Source organism: Microtus oregoni, unplaced genomic scaffold (assembly GCF_018167655.1).
Source record: "Microtus oregoni isolate MIOR12 unplaced genomic scaffold, Mior012 000015F_ref0000493, whole genome shotgun sequence".
NCBI lineage: Eukaryota > Metazoa > Chordata > Mammalia > Rodentia > Cricetidae > Microtus > Microtus oregoni.
Window position 1 is genome coordinate 36,949,138 of NW_024543074.1, and position 20,985 is coordinate 36,970,122.

A 20,985-nucleotide genomic window follows, 5' to 3' on the forward strand; every position below is an offset into this window, starting at 1 on the left:
CTTCACGTTTTTACATTTTACTCACTTCTCATATTTTAGTAATTTTAGTTGAGTACATCTATCAAGGCTTGAAGGCCGTGAGCCCATTATCTCTAATCCAGCCTTCCACTGCCCAATGTTTAATTTATATTATTGTAATAAGATCGTCAGCACCTCGGGATACCTCCTGGAACAAATATCTTTGTGTGATTTCCGATTTTTTTCCTGCCTGAAGAAAACAAAACAAACAAAAGATAATTGTTTACACTGCAGGGTAGTGGTAGTGGAACCTTTAATCCCAGCACTCGTGGAGGCAGAGGCAGGAGGATCTCTGTGAGTTCCAGGGCAGCCAGGGCTGTTACACCAAGAAATCTTGGCTGGGAAAAAAAAATCATAAAAAGATCAGTGCTTACAACTCTCTATATGTGCTCTTTGCACATCTTGTCCTCTGCTCTCTATGGGTACAAAAAGGCACGTCTGTATTCCTCCCCGGTTAAAAGAAGGCTGCACCCCTTCTCTATAGGTGCACCAGCTGCTCTCAGCGCTGCATTTAGAGGCTCCCTGGCTGTCTGCCATCACTTGTTCTAATGATGTGCTCAGTAACTTTCCCCTCTGGCATACAGGAGACACGTCCTGTTAATGTCCTTTAATCATTAATGTCCTTTCATGGGGATCAGGGTCTTGGCCTTTCTTTGTCCCTCTTGACTGTGACATTTCCCCTCAAAGTGTTACAGTTGTTTCATCCTAATTCCAGGCTCTCCATTTGAGGAGGGAATTCTATGAGAAATCTTGTCGAGTCCTTCTCGGAACTCCGTACCTGGAGACGCACCATACGGGCATTAACTAGGGATGTGTGGTCAAACGGTTGCCGATAGCTTTCTTCACATCACATTCCTGTCTCCCATTTCTCCACTGTTCCTTATTCTGTGTGTTAGATTTTCCTTAATCCTCACCATAGTTATCCCAATTCGCAAGGCAACATTCAAACTCAAATAAGTGATTAATTTTTTTTAAGATTTATTTATTATATATACAGCATTCCTTCTATGTATGTTTGCAGGCCAGAAGAGGGCACCAGATCTCATTACAGATGGCCGTGAGCCACCATGTGGTTGCTGGGAATTGAACCCGGGTCCTCTGGAAGAGCAGTCAGTCCTCTTAACCTCTGAGCCATCTCTCCAGCCCCAGTGATTAATCTTTTAAAAGTTATCATTAGTGAGTCAAGTGGTAAATGTATAGATATTAACGGGAAATCTTTATTGGATATTCACCACGTGTGAGACTCTGTTCTAAGTTGGTAGCCATGTGAGCTCTGTCAAGTCTCCATTATTAGAGTCTTTGTACAGATAGAATATAACATCAGAGGTTCAGCAATTGGCTTAGTGTCACGTGGGTACTAAGTACAAACATGTCAGGATCCAGGCAGTTTGGACTCAATAGTTACAAGGATTTTCTTTAGTAACTTTTCTGCTTTATGAATGGAATCTCTCTCTCTTTCAAAACAGACACTAAAGTGGACCTTGGTCAAACCCGTCCTGTATACTGTTCCCCTATGTCCCAGAGGACAAATGTGATTGCGTGGGGGTCCTCCCTCCTGTGGCAGAGGCTGGAAATCCTGCAGAAAAGCCTAATCTATTGTGAGAATCCTAACTTGGAGACAGAGGTTCTTCATTAGCCCAGAGCTTCTAGCAAGGCCACAGAGATGTAAAAGTCTTCAGAGCCCATAGGGCCTTTTTAGCCCACACGGTGTGAAGCACAGGCCGAGTCTGTCTGTGGGGTCTCGATGCACAGTCTTATTGTAGTTTCTTTCCTTTTAGATTCCTGCAGGCTTCAGTGTGGCGGCCAACGTCCGGGTGGGAAATGCATTGGGTGCCGGAAACATTGAACAGGCCAAGAAGTCCTCAGCAGTTTCCTTGATAGTCACAGGTGCTTACACCCCTTAGCCCGAGGCTCCTGGTGCACGCAGGCTGTGCATGGAGCACCCTGACTCCCCACTTTCTGTGACCTCCCTGTGCCCTTTCTTCTGCTCTATCCCTAGAGCTTTTTGCTGTGACCTTCTGTGTCCTGATGATAGGGTGTAAGGATCTCGTGGGCTACATCTTCACTACCGACCGGTGAGTGCTGGGATTTTCTTGACATGTGGAATCTATGATAAAAAAAAAAAAAGATTGGGTGGATGTATCACAATGGGTGGCTCCCCAGAAAAGCTGCATCTTGGTGCGGTGTTCTGAGTCTTTTGCAAGACCAGAAACCTCACTGATTTACTTGAGAAGAACCTGATTATGGAGATAGAAAAACCAATTTGTAATCTGAATCTCAAGCTAGTGGGGATTGGTGGTGACAGTATGCTTTCGATGGACACGATAGTTATGAATTTTTAAAAATCGCTTTAAATTGCTTTTAGTGTGTGTGTGTAAGGGAGGGGGAGGGGATGGAAGCCAGAGGACAGCTTGCAGGAGGCAATTCTCCCCTTCTACCATGTGGGTTCCAAGGATTGAACTCAGGCCACCAGGCTTGCGCCATCTCAAGAACCCTCCTGTATTTTTTCCTGTTTTAAAGCTTTCACAGCACTGTTGACATTTGCAGACAGTTTGCATTGGTTGTTTAGTGGTAGAATTCTTGCCTGTCACGTTTGCAGGTTGGCTGGGCATCCTATCTCCCTAAGTTAAAAAAAAATGCTTCAAAATCTGAAAGTATTTGAGCACCATGATACTATAAGCGCATTTGTCAGTTCAGGATACTAAATGGGATAAAACAACTTAAAATAGATTAATGCAAGCCAAGCGCTGGGACAGCTAACTCTGAGAGCTTGTATCTCAGAGCTCCCAAAAGCTTTAAGATGCCAACCAAGAGCTGCCCCTGGCCCAGCGAGAATCAGGTCTGAGCCACGTTACAGCTCTGCACGCCTCCAGAGTGGTAGCTCTATGGGGCACTGAATGATCTTGGCATGTAGGGGCTCAAGACTGTCGTGGGAGCAATCAGGTCCTCCTGAAGTGGGGAGTGGAGTCTTGGAGCCAGGGCAAGAACAAGTCCCCCTGCCTACGGTTGCAGTTGGAGGCCTGGAGGCTAGCCTAACTGAGCTCTTGCCAAGGAGGCCTCTATCTCAGGTGAGTCTGTCCCAGTGAATCCCGAAGGCAGTTGTCTCTTCTTCCTCCATTGGATTCCAATGGCCCCTGTACTCAGAAGCCCAAATGCATAGGGTACTGACTGTGACTGGCTAAATGTCGGTATGAAAATAGGGTCAATACAGGAGTAACTGAAGAAGAGCAGTCAAATCTGGAGAGGTGGGAAAGAACCCTGAGCCCACTAGAGGTGCTGGCGTTCACAATCAGGTGTGCAGGTCTGTCTCCATAGATACTTGTTAAATAGCCCAAGCATTCCCAGAAGGAACTTCTTCCTCCTCCTCCTCCTCCTCCCCCTCCTCCTCCTCCTCCTCCTCCTCCTCTTCTTTCTCCTCTTCCTCTTCCTCCCCCTCCCCCTCCCCCTCCTCCTCCTCCTCCTCCTCCTCCTCCTCCTCCTCCTCCTTCTCCTCTCTCTCTCTCTCTCTCTCTCTCTTCCTCTGGGTGTTTTTTTTTTTTTGACAGGGTTTCTCTGTAGCTTTGGAGCCTATCCTAGATCTAGCTCCTGTAGATCAGGCTGGCCTCTAACTCATAGAAATCTGCCTGCATCTGCCTCCTGAGTGCTGGGATTAAAGGCATGAGCCACCATCGCCCGGCTACCTAGGTACCTCAGATCTGCCAAACTGCCTTGTTTTTAGAGTTTTAGAATATATTTGTCACAGAGATTAAAGATAAAAAATCTCATCAGTGACTGTCGTAGAAATCATGACACTGAACTGATTGCTGAAGAGACAAACAAACCCATTCTGCGCTCTGCAGGGTTTTTTTCTTCCTCAGGAAGGCAAGCTCGGATGTTCTTTCTGTATGGAAATGTCATAGAGACACTTGATGTTTGGGATGTCTTTGTCAGTAGTCACAAATTGCAAACTGGCTTTTCCTTTGTGGATCCAGAAAGCGTCTATTCGGAATAGATGCGGCTGCCTCAGTTTCCTCCTCACCTGCTTCTCTTTTGTCTTTGGATGGTAGGCTGATGTTTGCTTTCACAGACTACTCACTTCAGGGCAGGGAGCAAGGCGACCATAAATAGCTCTGTTTTTCTTTCTCAAAGGATGGACATGGAATCAGATTGGGGGTTGGGCCAGGCTCAGAGGTATGAGAGACTTCTTGTGCTTCCTGCCATATGAATTCTGTGGAGGGCTGGTGTGCTGTGGATTTCAGGTTGGCGTGGGCCTAGTGCCCCAGGTTGGCCTGGAGACCATGCAGCCGGGTGTCCCAACAGGAGCTGGCACTGTACTGCCCACTTGGGGGCTGTCAAGAGTAGAGAGGTAGAAGCTGGAGCGAGCCCAGCAAGCCGTCCTCTCCCCATCCAGGAATCCAGGGTGTAAAGCCTCTGCAGAAAGACTGGAACAATCCTCCAAGCTTCTGGAGGAGAGGATCTTGCTACTTGGGCCAGTATGGGGTCACCCTGGGGATTCTCTTTAAAAAGGCATCCAGCCAGGTCAGTTTCAAGAACTCGGGTTAGGCCCCGCCCCCCTGCTGGAGGAGTGGGCAGAGGAAGCCAACAAGAAGCTTCAAGAGCTAGGCAAAGGACAGACCCTGGTGCAGGCCCACAAGAAAGAGCAAAGCATGGAGAACCAAGTGAGAGAGAACCTGAAGGCCTCACGTTCCTACGGCAGACCACCCTTACCTAGCAGCGTGGCTGGAGAAGGGTGAGGTTCTGGGAGGTTCTGTGACCCTCGCCAGCAGGGTAAACAATCCAGCATTGACTATTCCCAAAGAAAGGAGTTAAAGGCTACAGAGTCTCTTTTCCTAGGGGCCCTGTATCCTTTCTTCTGTTCCCAGAACCCGGTTTCGGCACCCCAGCCTCCACTTTACCATGCTCAGCTCTTTAGTCCTTCTCATTGCTCTGAGCTCTTCTGCACATTCAAACTGAGGTGCCTGCCCTGCCTAGGGATGGGGCAGAGGGGAGAAGGTCTGGGTGAGGCAGGGGATAGAGCTTGGACGGTATCCGCCAGCAGGCAGGTCAGGTTCTTTATTACTGAGCAGTGATTGGAAGCACAGGGGTGGGGCCGGGAGGGTGGGAGGAGGTGGTTGGCAGGAAAACGAAGCTCAGCGATGCTCTTGATTTTGAGTCCATATCACTCATCACTCGGTTCTTAAATAAAGAAACCTGGACACAGTGAAAGAAAAAAATGCACTTAGGGGTTGGAGAGATGGCTCAGCAGTTAAGAGTGCTGGCTTCCACAGGCCTTAGGTTCAGTTCCCAGCAGTCACCTAGCGGCTCACAACCATCCGGAACTCTAGTTCAGGGAATCTTAGGTCCTCTTCTGGCCTCCAAGGGCACACCCGTTACACATGTGCTACACAGACATGTGAGTGCAGGCAATACCCATGTACAAAGAATAATAATGAGCAATTAAAACTGCATTTGATTATTGTGCTTCATATATGTATATAGTATGCTTCGATCATATTCACCTCCCTCTCTCCTGTACCTTTAATCACGTACAGCATAGTATTCCTATGTATACAACATTTGCTGTAGCACACTGCTTGGCCTGCTGTTTCCTCTGCAACATGCATGCACTGTGTCCCTCAATCCCAGCGTTTTCTCTCCTGTTGGATTTCATGTCATTTTGTTTGTCAGGCCTTAGGAGCAGCAGTCTGCAACAGACAGACAGACCCGGTCCCTGAGTAGCAGGCTAAACCATCTAGGTTTGGGTTACCTCATTCTGTGATGTCACATAGTGACGAAATTGGATAAAAAGACTTTTCTCAGATTGTATCCCTGCCTTTCTGTGTGCAAGGCTAACTTAAACTGGCAGAATAAGTGAAACAGGTGAAATCCTACCTGACCATGAAGAAAACACAAAGAGAAGGGCAAACCTAATTGATCTGCTGGTGGGACACAGCCCAGGCTCTGGTGCCCCCTTCCCCCCTCCCTCTGCCCCCGTACCCAGCCAAGCATACGGTCCCAGCGGCAGTTCTGTAACTCCACCAGAAGGGCATTTGAAAGCAAGTTTCTCTTGCTTCTTACAAGGAAATCATTTTATTTCGATCTTCAGTTTTTCCAGGGTAAATTTTGCAGCTGATAGGCAGGCAGGCACACACACAACATAATCATTCAAAAAAAAAAATCCTAAGAGATTAGTTCTCACATTCTCTTTTTGTAAGAAAAAATTAAAACCTAGAAGAGCAAAGCCAGGCACAGTTTCACACGCCTGTAATTCCCCCACTCAGGATACAGAGGCAGGAGGATAACAGGCTTCAGGTCAGCCTGGGCTACAGAGTGAGGCCCTGTGTCAATAAACAGAACAAAACAAGGACAACAAAAAAAACAACAGAAAAAGAAATAATTCTCTAGAAAAATAGTTGACCAAAATTTGCTCTAGAAAAGACTAAATAAGGTGGTTCCCTTGTAAGAAGGGGAACTTGTTTGAAAACGCCCAAAAAGGTCACTGATTCCAGAAGATTCCAAGGGAGAAAGTTTTCAGATTGTTAAAATATAGATCATTCTAATGATGTTTAATCTTTCAGAGCACAGAAAAGGAAACTGGATTTTTTGTGAAGCAAATGTGTTCCCAGAGCCCCCGAATCTGACGGTTCACACACACACACACACACACACACACACACACACACACACACACACAGAGAGAGAGAGAGAGAGAGAGAGAGAGAGAGAGAGAGAGAGAAAACCAGTCTGTTCCCAGTCACCAAAACTGATCTAAAACCCAAAATCGGGCTGGAAAAACACCTCAGCGCTTTGTAAACTTGAAGCAAGCCCTGGTTTGACCCTTAGTCCTGCAAAAATGAGTTACTTATCTATTTAAAAGTCCAAAGAAAGGGCCTGGGTGTGTGGCTTAGTGGGAGGGTGTGTATTTAGTAAGCACATAGAAGGCCTTGCTTCAGTCTGAGCATTGCCTCTTCCCCGACCCCAAGATAGGAAAGAAAGAAAATAAATTAGAACCCAAGATGACGTAGTAAACAGGATCGAGCAGTTCCGCACTGAAAGTGCATTTCGGTGCACTAGAAGAGAGACGGTCTGGGAGAAAAAGTGGAGCAGGCATCATGAGGGGGGCATGTGTGTGTGCCAGGGGAGTTTCTCATAGCCATTTGTATTTGCTTCTATTTTCATAAGCATCAGACAAACACAGGAGTGGTAAGAATATGGGGACAGGGCAGTCACGGTGTGGCCTGGGAGGCAGTGGCCATCGGACTTGTTTGCATAAACTTCTCATTCGATGCTTTAACAAACAGCTGTATTCCTGTGTTGGCTAAGGGAAGAAAGCAACCACCCAATCCTATGCTGGATTCTTTACTCATTCATTCAGCAAATATTCAATCTAGACATGGTTCTTTTTTCTTTTTTGGTCCCACTCAGTGCCTCTGAGGGTGCTTCTCCTGGTAGCATTTCCATTTTTCCCCCTTAACATGCAGACATTAAAATCCAAATTCATAGCATTAAGGGTAGATCCCCTTTCTAGAAAGGAGAACCCCAGAATACCTTTGGGAGTCTCACCAAACTTGCTTGACTGGGAAGATCATTTATTGTTATTGTTTGATGGTGCCAGGGTCAAACACAGGCTTCATGCATGCTAGGCAGATGCTCTGCTGCGGAGCCTCACTCCATGCGAACAGCACGCATGTGCTTGCTCTGTCATGTGTCACTCAGACAGCTCTTGAGATGTGCATTCAAGTTCTTCCTCAGGGACTGGGTTAGCAGGAGGGTGGCAGTGTGATCTCAGCTTTGTTTAGGGTGGGTAGATGGGTACTAAATTTTTTCATTGGTTTTTATTGACTAAATGGATTACATGGATTTTTCTCCCTAAAAGCCGTGAACTAAATTAGGACATTGATTTCTGATGTGTGTCACATAGCAGTAGACTTATTCCCACTTGTCACCCCTGGTGTGAGTGCACCAGGGCAGCTAGACAAAGAGCCCAAGCCTTGTTGAGCTAGGGTACATGTGGGGCCTCCTCCTCTGGGGTCCATGCCCTTCGATGCCTTTTTCTTTTTTATGCCTTTGGATGTTTGCCTGCACGTGTGTCTGCGTGCTGCATATATGTCTGGTGCCCGTGGAAACCAGAAGAAACTCTTGAACCTATTAGGATTGGAGTCAGAGGCAGTTGTAACCTGTCGTGTGGGTGCTGGGTATTGAACCTGGATCCTCTGCAAGAACAAGTTCTCTTAACCACTGATCCCTCTCTCCGGCCCTTCCTTTCTCACTGATTACCATGTGCTCTGTTTTCCCGACAGAGACGTCGTGGCCTTGGTGGCGCAAGTGGTCCCCATTTATGCTGTGTCCCACCTCTTTGAAAGTCTTGCTGTGAGTATCGAGCCTGACTTCCCTGCCCACTTCCACAGTCTCTGTCAGTGATTTCTTCTGATTACGCTAAATTTCAAGTGGAAATGAGGGCCAGAGTGGTCTAGGGGCTACTGTTGATCATTATCATGGCTGCTTCTACAAGCATTATCAAAGTCATGCTCAAGTCTGAGGACCACAGAGAGGCTCTCTACGCTTGCGAGGTGGGGTCTTTAGCAGTACCAGCTGTGTTCACACTGATGGATGTCCCCTGCCCACAGTGTACCTGTGGTGGAGTGCTGAGGGGCACTGGAAACCAGAAGGTCGGAGCCATCGTTAACGCCATTGGGTATTACGTGATTGGCCTCCCCATTGGGATTGCACTGATGTTCGCAGCCAAGCTGGGCGTGATAGGTAAGCCTGCCTGTGGGAAGACAGGCCAGCTGTCCACAGACCCAAGGGGTGATGGCCAGGTGCACGGAAACGTCACTGCTTACCCTGACTCCCTCCCCGCCACACTCCTGTATCTCATCAGAGCGAGAGTGCACAGGCAGGGGGTGAAAAGTGGCCCTGAGCCCAGGGCTGCCTGGTCACTCCCCTCTTGTTATGTGTCACTTGCCCATGCGTCAACGCTGGAGCACAAAGTGTCCTTTCTATTCTTCTCCTTCTGAATCAGCCAGTCCTTAGGACTTGATGACCAGGGCCTCTGAAGTTGTAATGTAGATCTTGCCTTGTTCCTTTAATGAGGGTTCATAGCACTGTGAAGCTCCTGGCATGATAACACAGTACCAAGGCCTTATCCTGGTATATTGAGGGGTTTCGGGTGATGTGGGAGAAGCCCTAGGTTAAGATGATTGGGGCTGGACACAGAACTTCCTGGACCAGCACCCTGTGTACTCAGAGGGCAGGGCTGTTGGTGGGCTCCTCGTTACCTTTGCCCCCTTCTGCAGCCTCTGCTCCCCACCTGCTGTCGTCATCCGTGTATCTCACGTGTCCCTGCAGAGGGACATGTGGGAGGAATGTAGAGCGAGGGATGGTGGGGCAGACTCCTCTGGATGACCTTGGAGCTGAACCCACATCTCTGAAATGACCAGAGTTCATCTTCTTCCAGTAGGGAAATAGATTACCGTACAGCTTTGGTTTCTAAGATAATAACTGAGAAGACATTGGCAATGAATAAATGGTCAGATGAAAACCCAACTGTTGTCTTTGGGGTAAAGTAATGACGGACTTACGCATGGTTTGTTTGAGTCCATCAGTATGTGGTGGGCTCAGAGGAGCCCGGGAGTCATCCGATAGCTGCCGAGGATTTCCAGTCCCATGTAGTTAACAATGTCACTCCTTTTTCTCAAGTTCAATAATATTTTAATTAAAAATATTGGAGTTGTTCAAAGAAGGAGAGTGCCAGAGTTCCGTGGCTATGAAGGCACAGATAATGTCTGCTTGAGTTTCCGGTGCTGTTCATGGCCTGGATCTGCCGATGACGGAGCCAATGGAAACACCAAAGGAGTCTAGGTTTTGGAATTGTATTTTTATTTAACACAACGCTTCCAAAATATTATTATTGTAACATGCAATCAGTACAAAATACTAAGGAGACACTTCATAGTTTCTTTCATATTTTTATTAATATTATTTTAATTGATAAACACAATTATGAGCATCTATGGAATACAAGAGCACAAAGTGCTGTTTTGCTGTATGCAGACAATATGGCCTGTTTATGCCAGGGTCATTAGGTTATCCGTCTCCCTGTGATGTCATCGTTTTATACAGTGAATGCTGCATCTGGAATTTACTTTTTTTAAAAAAAGACAGTTTTATTATATAATTTTGGCTAGGCTGGAACTCACTCTGTAGACCAGGCTGGCTCTGATCTCACAGAGATCCACCTGCCTCTGCCTCCGGAGTGCAGGGATTCAGGACATGCATCAGCTCGCCCAACTATGTTCAACTTTGCTTTGTTGTTGCTGTTTTTCTCTTGTTTTTATTTTAGGAAGCGGCTTCCTTTGTAGTCCAAGCAGGCCTTGAACGTGAGATCCTCCTGTTTAGCCTCCCAAGTGCTGGGATTACAGGTGTGTGTCCCCATGTCTGGCTGAGTTAAACATTAGAGAGGAACCAACTTTAAATGTAGATACATGGATATCCCAAGGCTCATATCAAATGTCTGCATTTGGCCCTTTTAACTCTTCTTAGACGTGTATCTGCTGTGTGCAAAGTGGAGGTTAACTGGGGACTCTTGGAGAGAAATGATGGGGTCCTGGCGGTGGTCAGGGCTGTGGAAGAGCATGTACTCGGTCCTTCTACTGGCTTCTTAGATGGAAGTGCCGTGCACATCGGCCTCACCCTGCAGTCGCCACCGTTAGGGTGTGTGGTGTGTACAAGAGGTTCCCGGAAGCTCGTTGAAGGCTACAAGCTCTCACAGGCAGAGCGACTAATCAGAACAGCCATCAGCTATCAGTTTTCCCCAGCGGTTTTCAAACACGCATTCCTGGCCCTGCCCAGAGGGTTCTGATAATCACCCTGTATCTGTTAATAGGCATTATGACATTTGTGGAAATAAGTTCATAACCCAGATTACAGCTAGAGCTAGCTGGGTATTTCTGTCAAAAATCTTTGGAATGAGCTTTGTAGTTTCTGTGTGGGAACTGAGTGTTGGAAGGAGGAAGCCTTTCTTGCTCCATCCTGGGACTGACTGGTGGTCACTGACTTTACTCTTGTGAGGAGCAGACTAATGGATCACTCTTGATAAATGAGAGGTTGGCAGTTGGCACTAAGGAGCCGAGCTGTCAACCTAACGGGAGTAAGGTAGAGATAAGCCTTTGAGCTATCACTGGGGTTTATCCTCAGCCCTTCCGTGGATCTGATCAGAGAGCAAAATCTATGCATTCGGATCCTGTTATGCGAGGGACTTGGTCCCTCCCATCTTTGTCTTGGCAGAGAGCTGAAAGGCAAGCAAAGGAGTTGGGAGAGCATCATGGAGGAGGAGGGAGGCTCAGGTGTGTCCTGACTGAAAGCAGACGAAAAGACGTGGCCTTGTGTGGTCGCTTAAGGTTTCATATTTGACTATGGTCTAGATGAGGGAGACTGTCAGTTGCTGGTCACAGTCACCATTTAGCTTTCTGGTGGTGGTAACCTGGCTCTCTGCAGGGGCAGCTTCTAGCAGGCGGGCTTCCTGGGCTGTGCCATGAGGCGGAGAAGCTCCTTTTCCAGGCAGGTTGTTGCAGCAATGGGTTCCAGAGTTGGAGTCTCATGTGCTGTGGTATGCGTCTGGTTGTGCGCTCAGCGCTTCTGACAGGCCGAGCTTTGGTTCTGCTGCTTGTTCACTGTGGACAAACGGCTCATCACCTGTGGTCCCTCATACCCCTCCCCTATGCAAGTTTATTAGATAGACTCACCAGCACCTGGGGACCCACTCTGTGTGCTCCCCAATCCTTCCTACAGTGTAATTCGCTGTGGAAGCAAAGCTTGCGTCTAAACAAAATTAGGTTTGAAGGTTGAGCAGAAATCTCTGGGGGATTTTTAAAACAGATTTCTGCCAGGTGTGGTGGCACACATCTTTAGTCTCAGCACTGGGGAGGCGGAGGCCAGCGGGTCTTTGTAAGTTTGAGGCTAGTCTGACCTACAGAGGGAATACCAGGCCAGCCAGGGCTAGGTAGTGAGACCCTGCCTCACACAAAACAAACAATGGAAAAAGATGGGTGGGTCCTAGTTTAACCCCCTCTATTACTCCACGTGTCGTCTCCATATCCACGTAAGGCAGGAGCAGGGTCTTACAGGCAGAGTTTTAGAATGCAGAGGTTGATTTCTAAGATGGTCCCCTCCAATGAGTTCAGTACAGAGTGAGTGCCAGACACATACAAGGCCCTGGCTTCCATCCCCGCAGTCAGTACAGAGTGAGTGCCAGGCACATACGAGGCCCTGGCTTCCATCCCCAGTAGTTTGTTTCCTTTTTTAGGTATCAAGAATATACATAAACTTTAGGGAATTTTAAACTATATTTTAAAGTTTTTTGAGATTATTATTATATCATTTCTCCTTCCAGGGATGTTTTTAATGAGAAGTTTGGTGTTCTGTTTTGCTACCTTTTTAAAGCTGACAGCCACACACAATAATTAATTTCCAAATCAAAAACCTCTACAAGAAATATCCAAACTAAAAGTGAAATATTTAAACTCACTTATTGGCCGTAAAAATGTTAGTTTTAGTTGACAAGATGGCCCAGCAGGTAAAGTGCCTGCCACACAACCATGAAGACTGGAGTTTGAATCCCCAGAGCCCAGGTAAAAAGCTGGCTGAGTATAAAACCAAGTAATACCAGTATAGGGAGGCAAATCAGGGAAGCCCCCAGAACAAACTGTGTAGTCAGATTGCCAGAACAGTGAGCTCTGGATTCAGTGAGAGACTCTGCTCACTATTTAAGGTGGAGAGAGCCCCTGCCTCATTCTATACGGTGGGGAGAGCCCCTGCCTCATTCTATAAGTGAAGAGAGCCCTTGCCTCATTCTATATGGTGGGGAGAGCCCCTGCCTCGTTCTATACGGTGGAGAGAGCCCCTGCCTCGTTCTATAAGTGGAGAGCAATCAAGGAAGATGCTTGACACCAACCTCAAGCCTCCACAATTATGCAAACACATGCATGTGTACCCTACCCACGTGTCCACACACACACACACAAGCGCGCGCGCACACACACACACGTGTAGACCACACACATATATATATGCAAACTAAGAAGTTAGTCTCTGCTTTTGAGGAGCACAAAGCAGTGATTTTTCTGGAAAAGTATTTCCTTACAGCTGGCCCGTTTCTTAATATCCTATCACCATAAGCAAAAAGGACCCAGATAGCCTCCTGGAGCTGTTGCTCTGACATTGTGAATCATGGCAGGTGGTCTTAAGGAGTGCTGGGTCTCTGCAGGTCTCTAGCCCACTGTGGGCTCTCTCTTGCCCACGGAAGCTGGCTTAGTATGGCCATTGTCTTCTTGAGCTAACCTGTCAAATCTCCCCGCGCAGGTCTGTGGTCAGGGATCATCATCTGCACTGTCTGTCAGGTTGTATGTTTCCTGGCTTTTATTGCTCGGCTCAATTGGAAACTCGCCTGCCAACAGGTAAGCGTCCTCATTGCTGCCCCGTCTTCCTGCAGATGCCACGCCAGACCGGATGTGGCGTGTATTCCTTCATTTAGGGAGGTTCTTTTTATGCTATTTTTATGCTTTTCTTGTTATTATTGGGCTTGTTTTGCTTTAATAGGGTTTTGAGGTGAAGGGCTTCATGACCATGGCCTCATTCATTCCCCTTTATTTGCTCAGTGAATAGGAAAACAGGATTCCATTTCGGGTCTCTTGCCGGGAAAAACCAATTTTTTTTTTAATTTTAAATTTATTTATTTATTAAAGATTTCTGTCTCTTCCCAGCCACCGCCTCCCATTTCCCTCCCCCTCCCCTAATTAAGTCCCCCCCCTCAGCCCGAAAAGCAATCAGGGTTCCCTGTCCTGTGGGAAGTCCAGGGAACCCCTCACCTCCATCCAGGTCTAGTAAGTTGAGCATCCAAACTGCCTAGGCTCCCACAAAGCCAGTACGTGCAGTAGGATCAGAAACCCATTGCCATTGTTCTTGAGTTCTCAGTAGTCCTCATTGTCCGTTATGTTCAGAGAGTCCGGTTTTGTCCCAGGCTTTTCCAGACCCAGGCCAGCTGGTCTTGGTGAGTTCCCAGTAGAACATCCCCATTGTCTCAGTGTGTGGGTGCACCCCTCATGGTCCTGAGTTCCTTGCTCGTGCTTTCTCTCCTTCTGCTCCTGATTTGGACCTTGAGAATTCAGTCCTGTGCTCCAATGTGGGTCTCTGTCTCTGTCTCCTTTCATCGCTTGCTGAAGGTTAATATTCAGGAGGATGCCTATATGTTTTTCTTTGGGTTCTCCTTATTTAGCTTCTCTAGGATCACTAATTATAGGCTCAATGTCCTTGGTTTATGGCTAGAAACCAAATATGAGTGAGTACATCCCATGTTCCTCTTTTTGTGTCTGGCTTACCTCACTCAGGATAGTGTTTTCTATTTCCATCCATTTGTATGCAAAATTCAAGAAGTCCTTGTTTCTTACTGCTGAGTAATAAGAGAAAAATTGGAACTGGAGAGACTTTCTCCAAGTTCATGTGTGTGTGTTTGTGTGTGTGTGTGTTTGTGTATGAAGATACTGTCAATGCGAGGTCTGGAAATGGGATGCAGAAGCGGCAACGGAAGTAAGAAGATGAAGAGGGGTGAATCCTTAGCGACCTTGGTTGATCTCCCCTCAGATTAGCCTCCTCCCCTTCCACTCTTGGAACCTGGGTCAGTTCTGGAAGAGAAGCTTTAGCTCACATGTCAGTTCGGGGACATGGCTTCTAAACCAGGTGGCCATGTTTAGCACTGTTACCTGCTGATACCTCATCTTAACTTGGAGTTTCTCGTACTTTTCTAGGCTCAAGTACATGCCAATTTGAAGGTAAACGTGGCCATGAATGGGAGTTCTGCTGTCTCTCAGGAGCCGGCTCACGCAGGTATGCTACAACTCTCAGTTCTGGGGTAGACCTGGCCGGACAGGACTGGAGGGATTGGTGGGACACATCTGGGGTAGCTGCTGCGTTCTCACGGAAGCAAGGCACTAAAGTTTCAGAAGCAGATGTCAAGTTCCACCCACTTCAGATAAACTGACCTTTGTTCCCTTTGATTCCACACATTAACACACTGTTGTGGACAGGTTAAGCTTCTTCGGCCCTCTGCTAATACTTGGTACTTCCTCAAGCCTTCGACAAGTATTTCTTTTTTTTTAAAAAATGTATTGAAATTTTTTGGTCCACACACCCTGAGACTTGCGGGAGGTGGGGACATCTTTAAATCCTGCATGTAACCTATGAGGGCTTTGATCCCAGACACAGGAAGGTTTAGCAGGCCCACCCTCACCAGGTGCTGCTCAGTCCTGAGCCACATGTCCTACACACAAAACCGTCAGGGCAAAGCCAGCCCTGTCCCGCCCCCTCCCCCCGCCCCCGCCCCAGACTGGCTCACCCCCCAGGGTCCCAGCTTGCTCTGGGAACTTTTCTTGGCATCATTAGTTCTCTGATACCTTCAAGATGATCTTTTTAATTCATTTTATCCTGATTTAACAATTATCTTGAGAGGAAGGACTAGTTTGTGAAATGTGGGAAATAATGACACTTAGCCTGTCTTGTTACTGTGAGGCTTGCTTTAGGAACTGGCAGATACAGCCAAAGTATTTTGTAGATGTGACCTGATATTGTTTAATTTTAAAAGTTTTGTTTCTTTGACACAGGATCTATGTAGCTCAGGCTAGCTTCGAATTGGCATTTAGGTGAGGATGACCTTGAAGTTCTGACCCTCCTGCCTCTACTTCCTAAACTGGCATTACAGGTGTGCACAGCCATGCCTGGTAAACCTGTATTATGATGTTGTTAGGACTCTGAGCCATTGTAACAGCCTTAGCACAAGTGAGAAATCCCTAATCTGAAACATTCTGACATCCAAACCCTTGGCATATGAAATACTTCCGTTTCCAGGCATTTCAGCTAAGGTGTACTCAGTCACTTATGTACCCTTACGCTTTTTAAGAAAGCTGATGCCCATCTTCTTAGGCTGCTAGGTAATCTGCCTTTATTTTTCTCTTGGGAAATTTCTATTGTGTTTTCCTGTTAGTTGTCTCGTTCCACAAGGCCATGAGACATGAGTCTTCGTGTGAGTCATTATCTTGCTTGGTACTCAGTGGGTCCTTGGGGGTGACAAGTCCCATCTTCAGTTCTGTGAATGTCTTGAGTCTTATGTTTATCTGTCCTCCATCTGTCTTATCTTCAGTATGAAATGCCTATTAGGTAGGTATCAGGGCCCCTTCAAAAGCCTAGGAAGCTCTCTGGCTCCCCACGCTGGCTGGGTTTGTGGAGTGAAGGGAGGTCCTCAGAAATAATGAACTAAAGCATGGCACTGTTGCCAGCATAGTTAGGGGTCAGAGCCTGGGCCCCGCAGCCCAGCCCCAGGCTCCATCCCTGCCCTTGAGGGGCCAACTGAACAGAGAAGTAATGCTGGGAAGCAGAGAGACGGGATTATTATTCATTGTAGCCACACTGGAAAGAGAACAACTGAAAAGGTCCAGTGACACCTCTCCCCTTCACCTTCAGGGTCCTGACATGAGGTTTAGGTTCAAGCAGAGGGCATAAGGAATGCATCGGTGTGCAGTCCTGGTGAGACCCGTCACTGACAGTCTTCCTGTCAGAAGTGTGAAATCTCTGAGGGAGGCAAGCTCCTCTCTGACTGGCACCAGGCCTTGGCCTTCTCCTTCTCTTAGCAGGAGATTTCTGAGGAAATGCCATATCTTGGGAATCATTGTTGTACTAGTCTGGTGGCTGAAGGAAGGGGCACAAGTGTCTCTTCGAGTAATCTTCACCTCTACTTGGATGATTCCAGAGTCATTTCTTGATGAAGTACAAAGCCAGTAAGCATAACCCAGAGATAAGAGTGAAGAGTGTCCTGGAAATCCCTCCCTCAGCAGTACTGGGGATGGAATTTAGTTTTTTATCACAATAAACAGAAACAGGGAATTGAATCTTAGTTGGCTCTATTCAACATGCAGGGAGACCTGGGAAGCCTGGGGGAGACCCGCCTACCTACGTCTTCTCTTACTAGTCTGTTTACAGAGAACAGGGAACAGTGGTGTCTTAGGGTTTCTATTGCTGTGAATAGACACCGTGACCACGGCAACTCTTATACAGGAAACATTTAATTGGGGGTTGGCTTGCAGGTCAGAGATCAGTCCATTATCGTCATGGCAGGAAACATGGTAGAGTACAGCTAGACATGGTACTGGAGGGGGGGCTGAGAGTTCTGCATCGGGATCTCCAGGCAGCAGGAAGGAAGAGTGAGCCACTGGGCCTAAGCTGAGCTTCTGGAACCTCAGTGACATGCTTCCTCCAACAAGGTGCTCACCTCCTAGTGGTATCACTCCCTGTGAGCCTCTGGGAGCCACTTTTCATTCAAACCACCATGTTCCACTTTCTGGCCCCATAGGCTTGTGGCCATATCATAAAGCCGAAATGATTCAGTCCAACTTCAAAATTACCCATAGTCTATCACAGTCTCAACCCTGTTTCGAAGTCTAAGGTCAACGTCTCTTCTGAGATTCACTGTCTTAACTGCAATCTCAAGATCAAAACAGAAAAGCCGATGACATACTTCCAACATACAACGGCACAGGTTATACACTACTGTTCCAGAGGGAAGAGAAGGGAGCATAGTGAGGAAATATTCAAACCACAAGAGGCAATAAATAACTTTAGAGTTTAGTCTTGGCCCCCTGGCCAGGTGTTTGGCCTGTCTCTGAGATTCCGTAGCAGGGGAGGGCTGGCCAAGGTCACCGAAGCTTGCATTTCTCCAGAACCAATTTGGACAACATTCAGATTGAAAGTTAACTCCCGAACAAGCAAAACATTAGCAGTGCATGCTTGCAAGCTGCTGACAGCGTACACTCACGGATCCCGTCCTAGAGAATGGGGTGCAAATGTGGTCTCGTAAGTTATATTTCTAACTCAAAATGAAACATGAATGTACCCTATTTGTCCTCTGTGAGTATCTCCTGGAACAAAAACAGTAAAAAGATTAAATTGGAGCCACTTATGCCTATTCCTGTGGGAGACTTAGCACAGGTCAAGGCAGGGACACCTCTGAGCATGCACAAATCATGCCTTGCATGGGCAAAATGGTGGACAGGAACTTCTGGACAGAGAGTGTCAGGATAATGAGGCTGTAGCAGACAAAGTGCGAGTCAGGCAGAAGAGTATGTCAGAATGGCTTGGCAATTTTGATGGCTTTGTTAGGGTTTTCTCTGCAGGGCCTTATCTGAAACAAAGGACAACTTGAAGGGACATTAATAATCATTTAAAGCAACAAGAGCACAGCCCTAAGATCTCTTACCTAGAAGTTAACAATAGTTTATTTATTTATTTATTTATTTATTGCAACAACTGTTTCTTGAATCGACCCTCTTCTAGAAATAATCACGAATGATAATCACCATTTGTACATATGAAAATAAAAGTCCTTCCACACTGCTCACTAAGGTCCTTTCACCCCCACAGTAGGTCTGGAAAGCCATGGAGAAATTATGATGACGGATCTCGAAAAGAAAGACGAGACTCAGCTGGACCAGCAGATGAACCAGCAACAAGTTTTGCCTGTCCACCCAAAGGCCAGCAATGAACTGTCTAGGATACAGTTGGTCCTAAGGCGAGGGCTCCTGCTCCTTGGAGTCATTGCAGTCTTGGTGGGGGGGATTTTAGTGAGAGTATATGTCAGAGTTGAGTGATGTGGAAGAACCAAAGTTCAAGCCACACAGTTGCTCCCTGGTTTAATGAGATTACATACTGAAAATATTACATTCGGACTGGGGGAATTGCTGTGGTAGACAAACACATGCTTAGTGTGTTCAGGACCCTCTAACAAGTAAGCGCTCTCTCTCTCTCTCTCTCTCTCTCTCCCCCACCCTCTCTTTTTCTCTAATACACACAGACCCACACAGAGAGAGACAGACAGAGAGACTGAGAGTCACAGATACATACAACACAGATGGAGAATCACAGACACACAGCGCATACACACAGAAACAGAGAGATGGAGAGTCACAGACAACAAAGAGAGAGAGAGTTGGAGAGTCTCTCTCTTTCACACACACACAGAGAGACAGAGAGACACAGACACACAACACACACAGAGACAGAGAGACAGAGAGTCACAGACACACAACACACACACAGAGACAGAGAGCTGGAGAGTCACAGACACACAGCACACACACATACACACAGAGAGAGATGGAGAGTCTCTCTCACACACACACACAGAGACTGAGAGTCACAGATACATACCATACAGATGGAGAATCACAGACACACAAGACACATACACAGAGACAGAGAGATGGAAAGTCACAGACGACAGAGAGAGACAGAGAGATGGAGAGTCTCTCTCATACACAGAAACAGAGTCACAGACACACGACACACACACAACAGACAGAGAGATGGAGAGTCTCCCTCACACATATACACACATATATATGGAGAGAGAAAGGGGGACATGCACTGTGAATGGACAATGTATGTAATACACTTAACCTACCAAACACCAGTGTTGGAAATACTGTACCAGCTAGAATGTTGATTTTTTTCACCCCTGGGGCTGCAACTGGGGGGGCTGTAGTGCACGGTCACTGTCCCATATCTCTAAAGGATGGTGTCACACACTGTGAACCCAGGGAAAGATCCCAGTTCAAAATACTCTCTGTTAAACGCGTGTCACTTTCACCAATGTAAAGCTGAGCTCTTGGAAAGGGAAAGCCTGGGACCACATGTGGCTTTGAATTCACAGACAATGCATAGACCTGGCAGCGGCCAGCCATTTGAGCCAACAGAATTCAATCGTGCTCGTGGGTTTTATGAGCTGAGAATTCAAGATGTTTTTCTAGTAAAGACTAAGGTGAACACCATATTGTGGCCTGAGACAATATGGGGAAGATGGTGGTGAAATATTACTCCATCCACCACTGTAAAGTGCGGACTTTCTATTTCTTCTGCCTATTGATGTCTAAGATAGAAGCCTATGTTCGAACTCCTTCTATGTTCTTACCGTGTAACTTCTATTAAATACATTTTATGTCTCTGGGTTGTAGATTATTATTTTGTGAGCAAACATCATCAGAGGAAACTCAGATTTCCTGCCAGGGTGTAGTCAGGGGCGGTCTGTGGAGCTGCGGAGCAGTGAAGACAATTCCTGGTGGTGGCCAGAGGATGAAGCTTTAACAAATTAGCCCAACTCTGTTAGCCTCTAAAGGGTTAAGTACACACTGATAACTCCGCAAATTTTCAAACAGCAAAAAATAAACAAAATTAGGAAATGCAACTATCTATGGTGAGTAAACCGGTTCAATTTATTTATTTGTTTGTTTGTTTGTTTGTTTGGTAAGTGGGGCTGGAACTCGGGGTCCACTATAGGCAAGCGTTCCTCACTGAGGTACTTACATCGGTTGTTGGATTTGGTTGGACCACCTAAAGCATCCCTCAGAGGTTTTTTTTTTGGGGGGGGGTGGTAAACAGCCTTGGCTGATCTGGAACCAACTCTTATAGACAAGGCTAGGCTCGAAATCACAGAGATCCACCTGCCTCTGGCTCCCTGAGTGTTGGGATTAAAGGCGTGTGCTACCACCACCCTGCGAGATTCATTCTTGTTGGGTAAATAAGATTACATTTTCTTGCCACCCAGATCGAAGCTTGCCCTGCACGCTGCATTCGGTGACAGTTGGACTTGGATGCGTCGTCCGCCCAGGGCGGGGTGGCACGTGGGCGGGTCCCGCGCGGCTGCCCTGGCCCCGCAGTGGCCACTCCGCCCTCGGCTCCACGTGCCGGTTCCGCCTGCATCAGAACCTGCACCATGGAGCCCGCAGAGGACAGCTTGGGCACGGCCATCCGGCTTTCGGAGCCACCCGTCGTCCCGGTTGTCCCGCAGTGGCGCAGCCCCTGGGGCCTGCGGGGAGCGCTGTCCCCCGACGTGCGGCGGGAGGCGGCTGCGCTGGCGGCGCTCGCGGGCCCGGTGGTGAGTCGGACCCCCGA

The 20,985-nt window shown here is 47.3% G+C and overlaps 2 protein-coding genes across 2 annotated transcripts in view; both read left to right on the forward strand.

Annotated features, from left to right (window-relative positions):
* LOC121456830 (multidrug and toxin extrusion protein 1) overlaps positions 1 to 18,934 on the forward strand; it is a 34,819-nt gene extending 15,885 nt beyond the window's left edge. Inside the window, exons 11-17 of the mRNA XM_041665309.1 lie at positions 1,797 to 1,905; positions 2,018 to 2,093; positions 8,298 to 8,367; positions 8,625 to 8,757; positions 13,357 to 13,451; positions 14,799 to 14,877; positions 18,460 to 18,934. Coding sequence (XP_041521243.1) covers positions 1,797 to 1,905; positions 2,018 to 2,093; positions 8,298 to 8,367; positions 8,625 to 8,757; positions 13,357 to 13,451; positions 14,799 to 14,877; positions 18,460 to 18,686 — 789 coding nt within the window. The 3' untranslated portion in view covers positions 18,687 to 18,934. The remainder of the gene's footprint in view (positions 1 to 1,796; positions 1,906 to 2,017; positions 2,094 to 8,297; positions 8,368 to 8,624; positions 8,758 to 13,356; positions 13,452 to 14,798; positions 14,878 to 18,459) is intronic.
* Positions 18,935 to 20,806: 1,872 nt separating this feature from the next.
* LOC121457170 (multidrug and toxin extrusion protein 2) overlaps positions 20,807 to 20,985 on the forward strand; it is a 35,020-nt gene continuing 34,841 nt past the window's right edge. The window contains exon 1 of the mRNA XM_041665912.1: positions 20,807 to 20,968. Within this exon, the coding sequence (XP_041521846.1) occupies positions 20,807 to 20,968 (162 nt within the window). The remainder of the gene's footprint in view (positions 20,969 to 20,985) is intronic.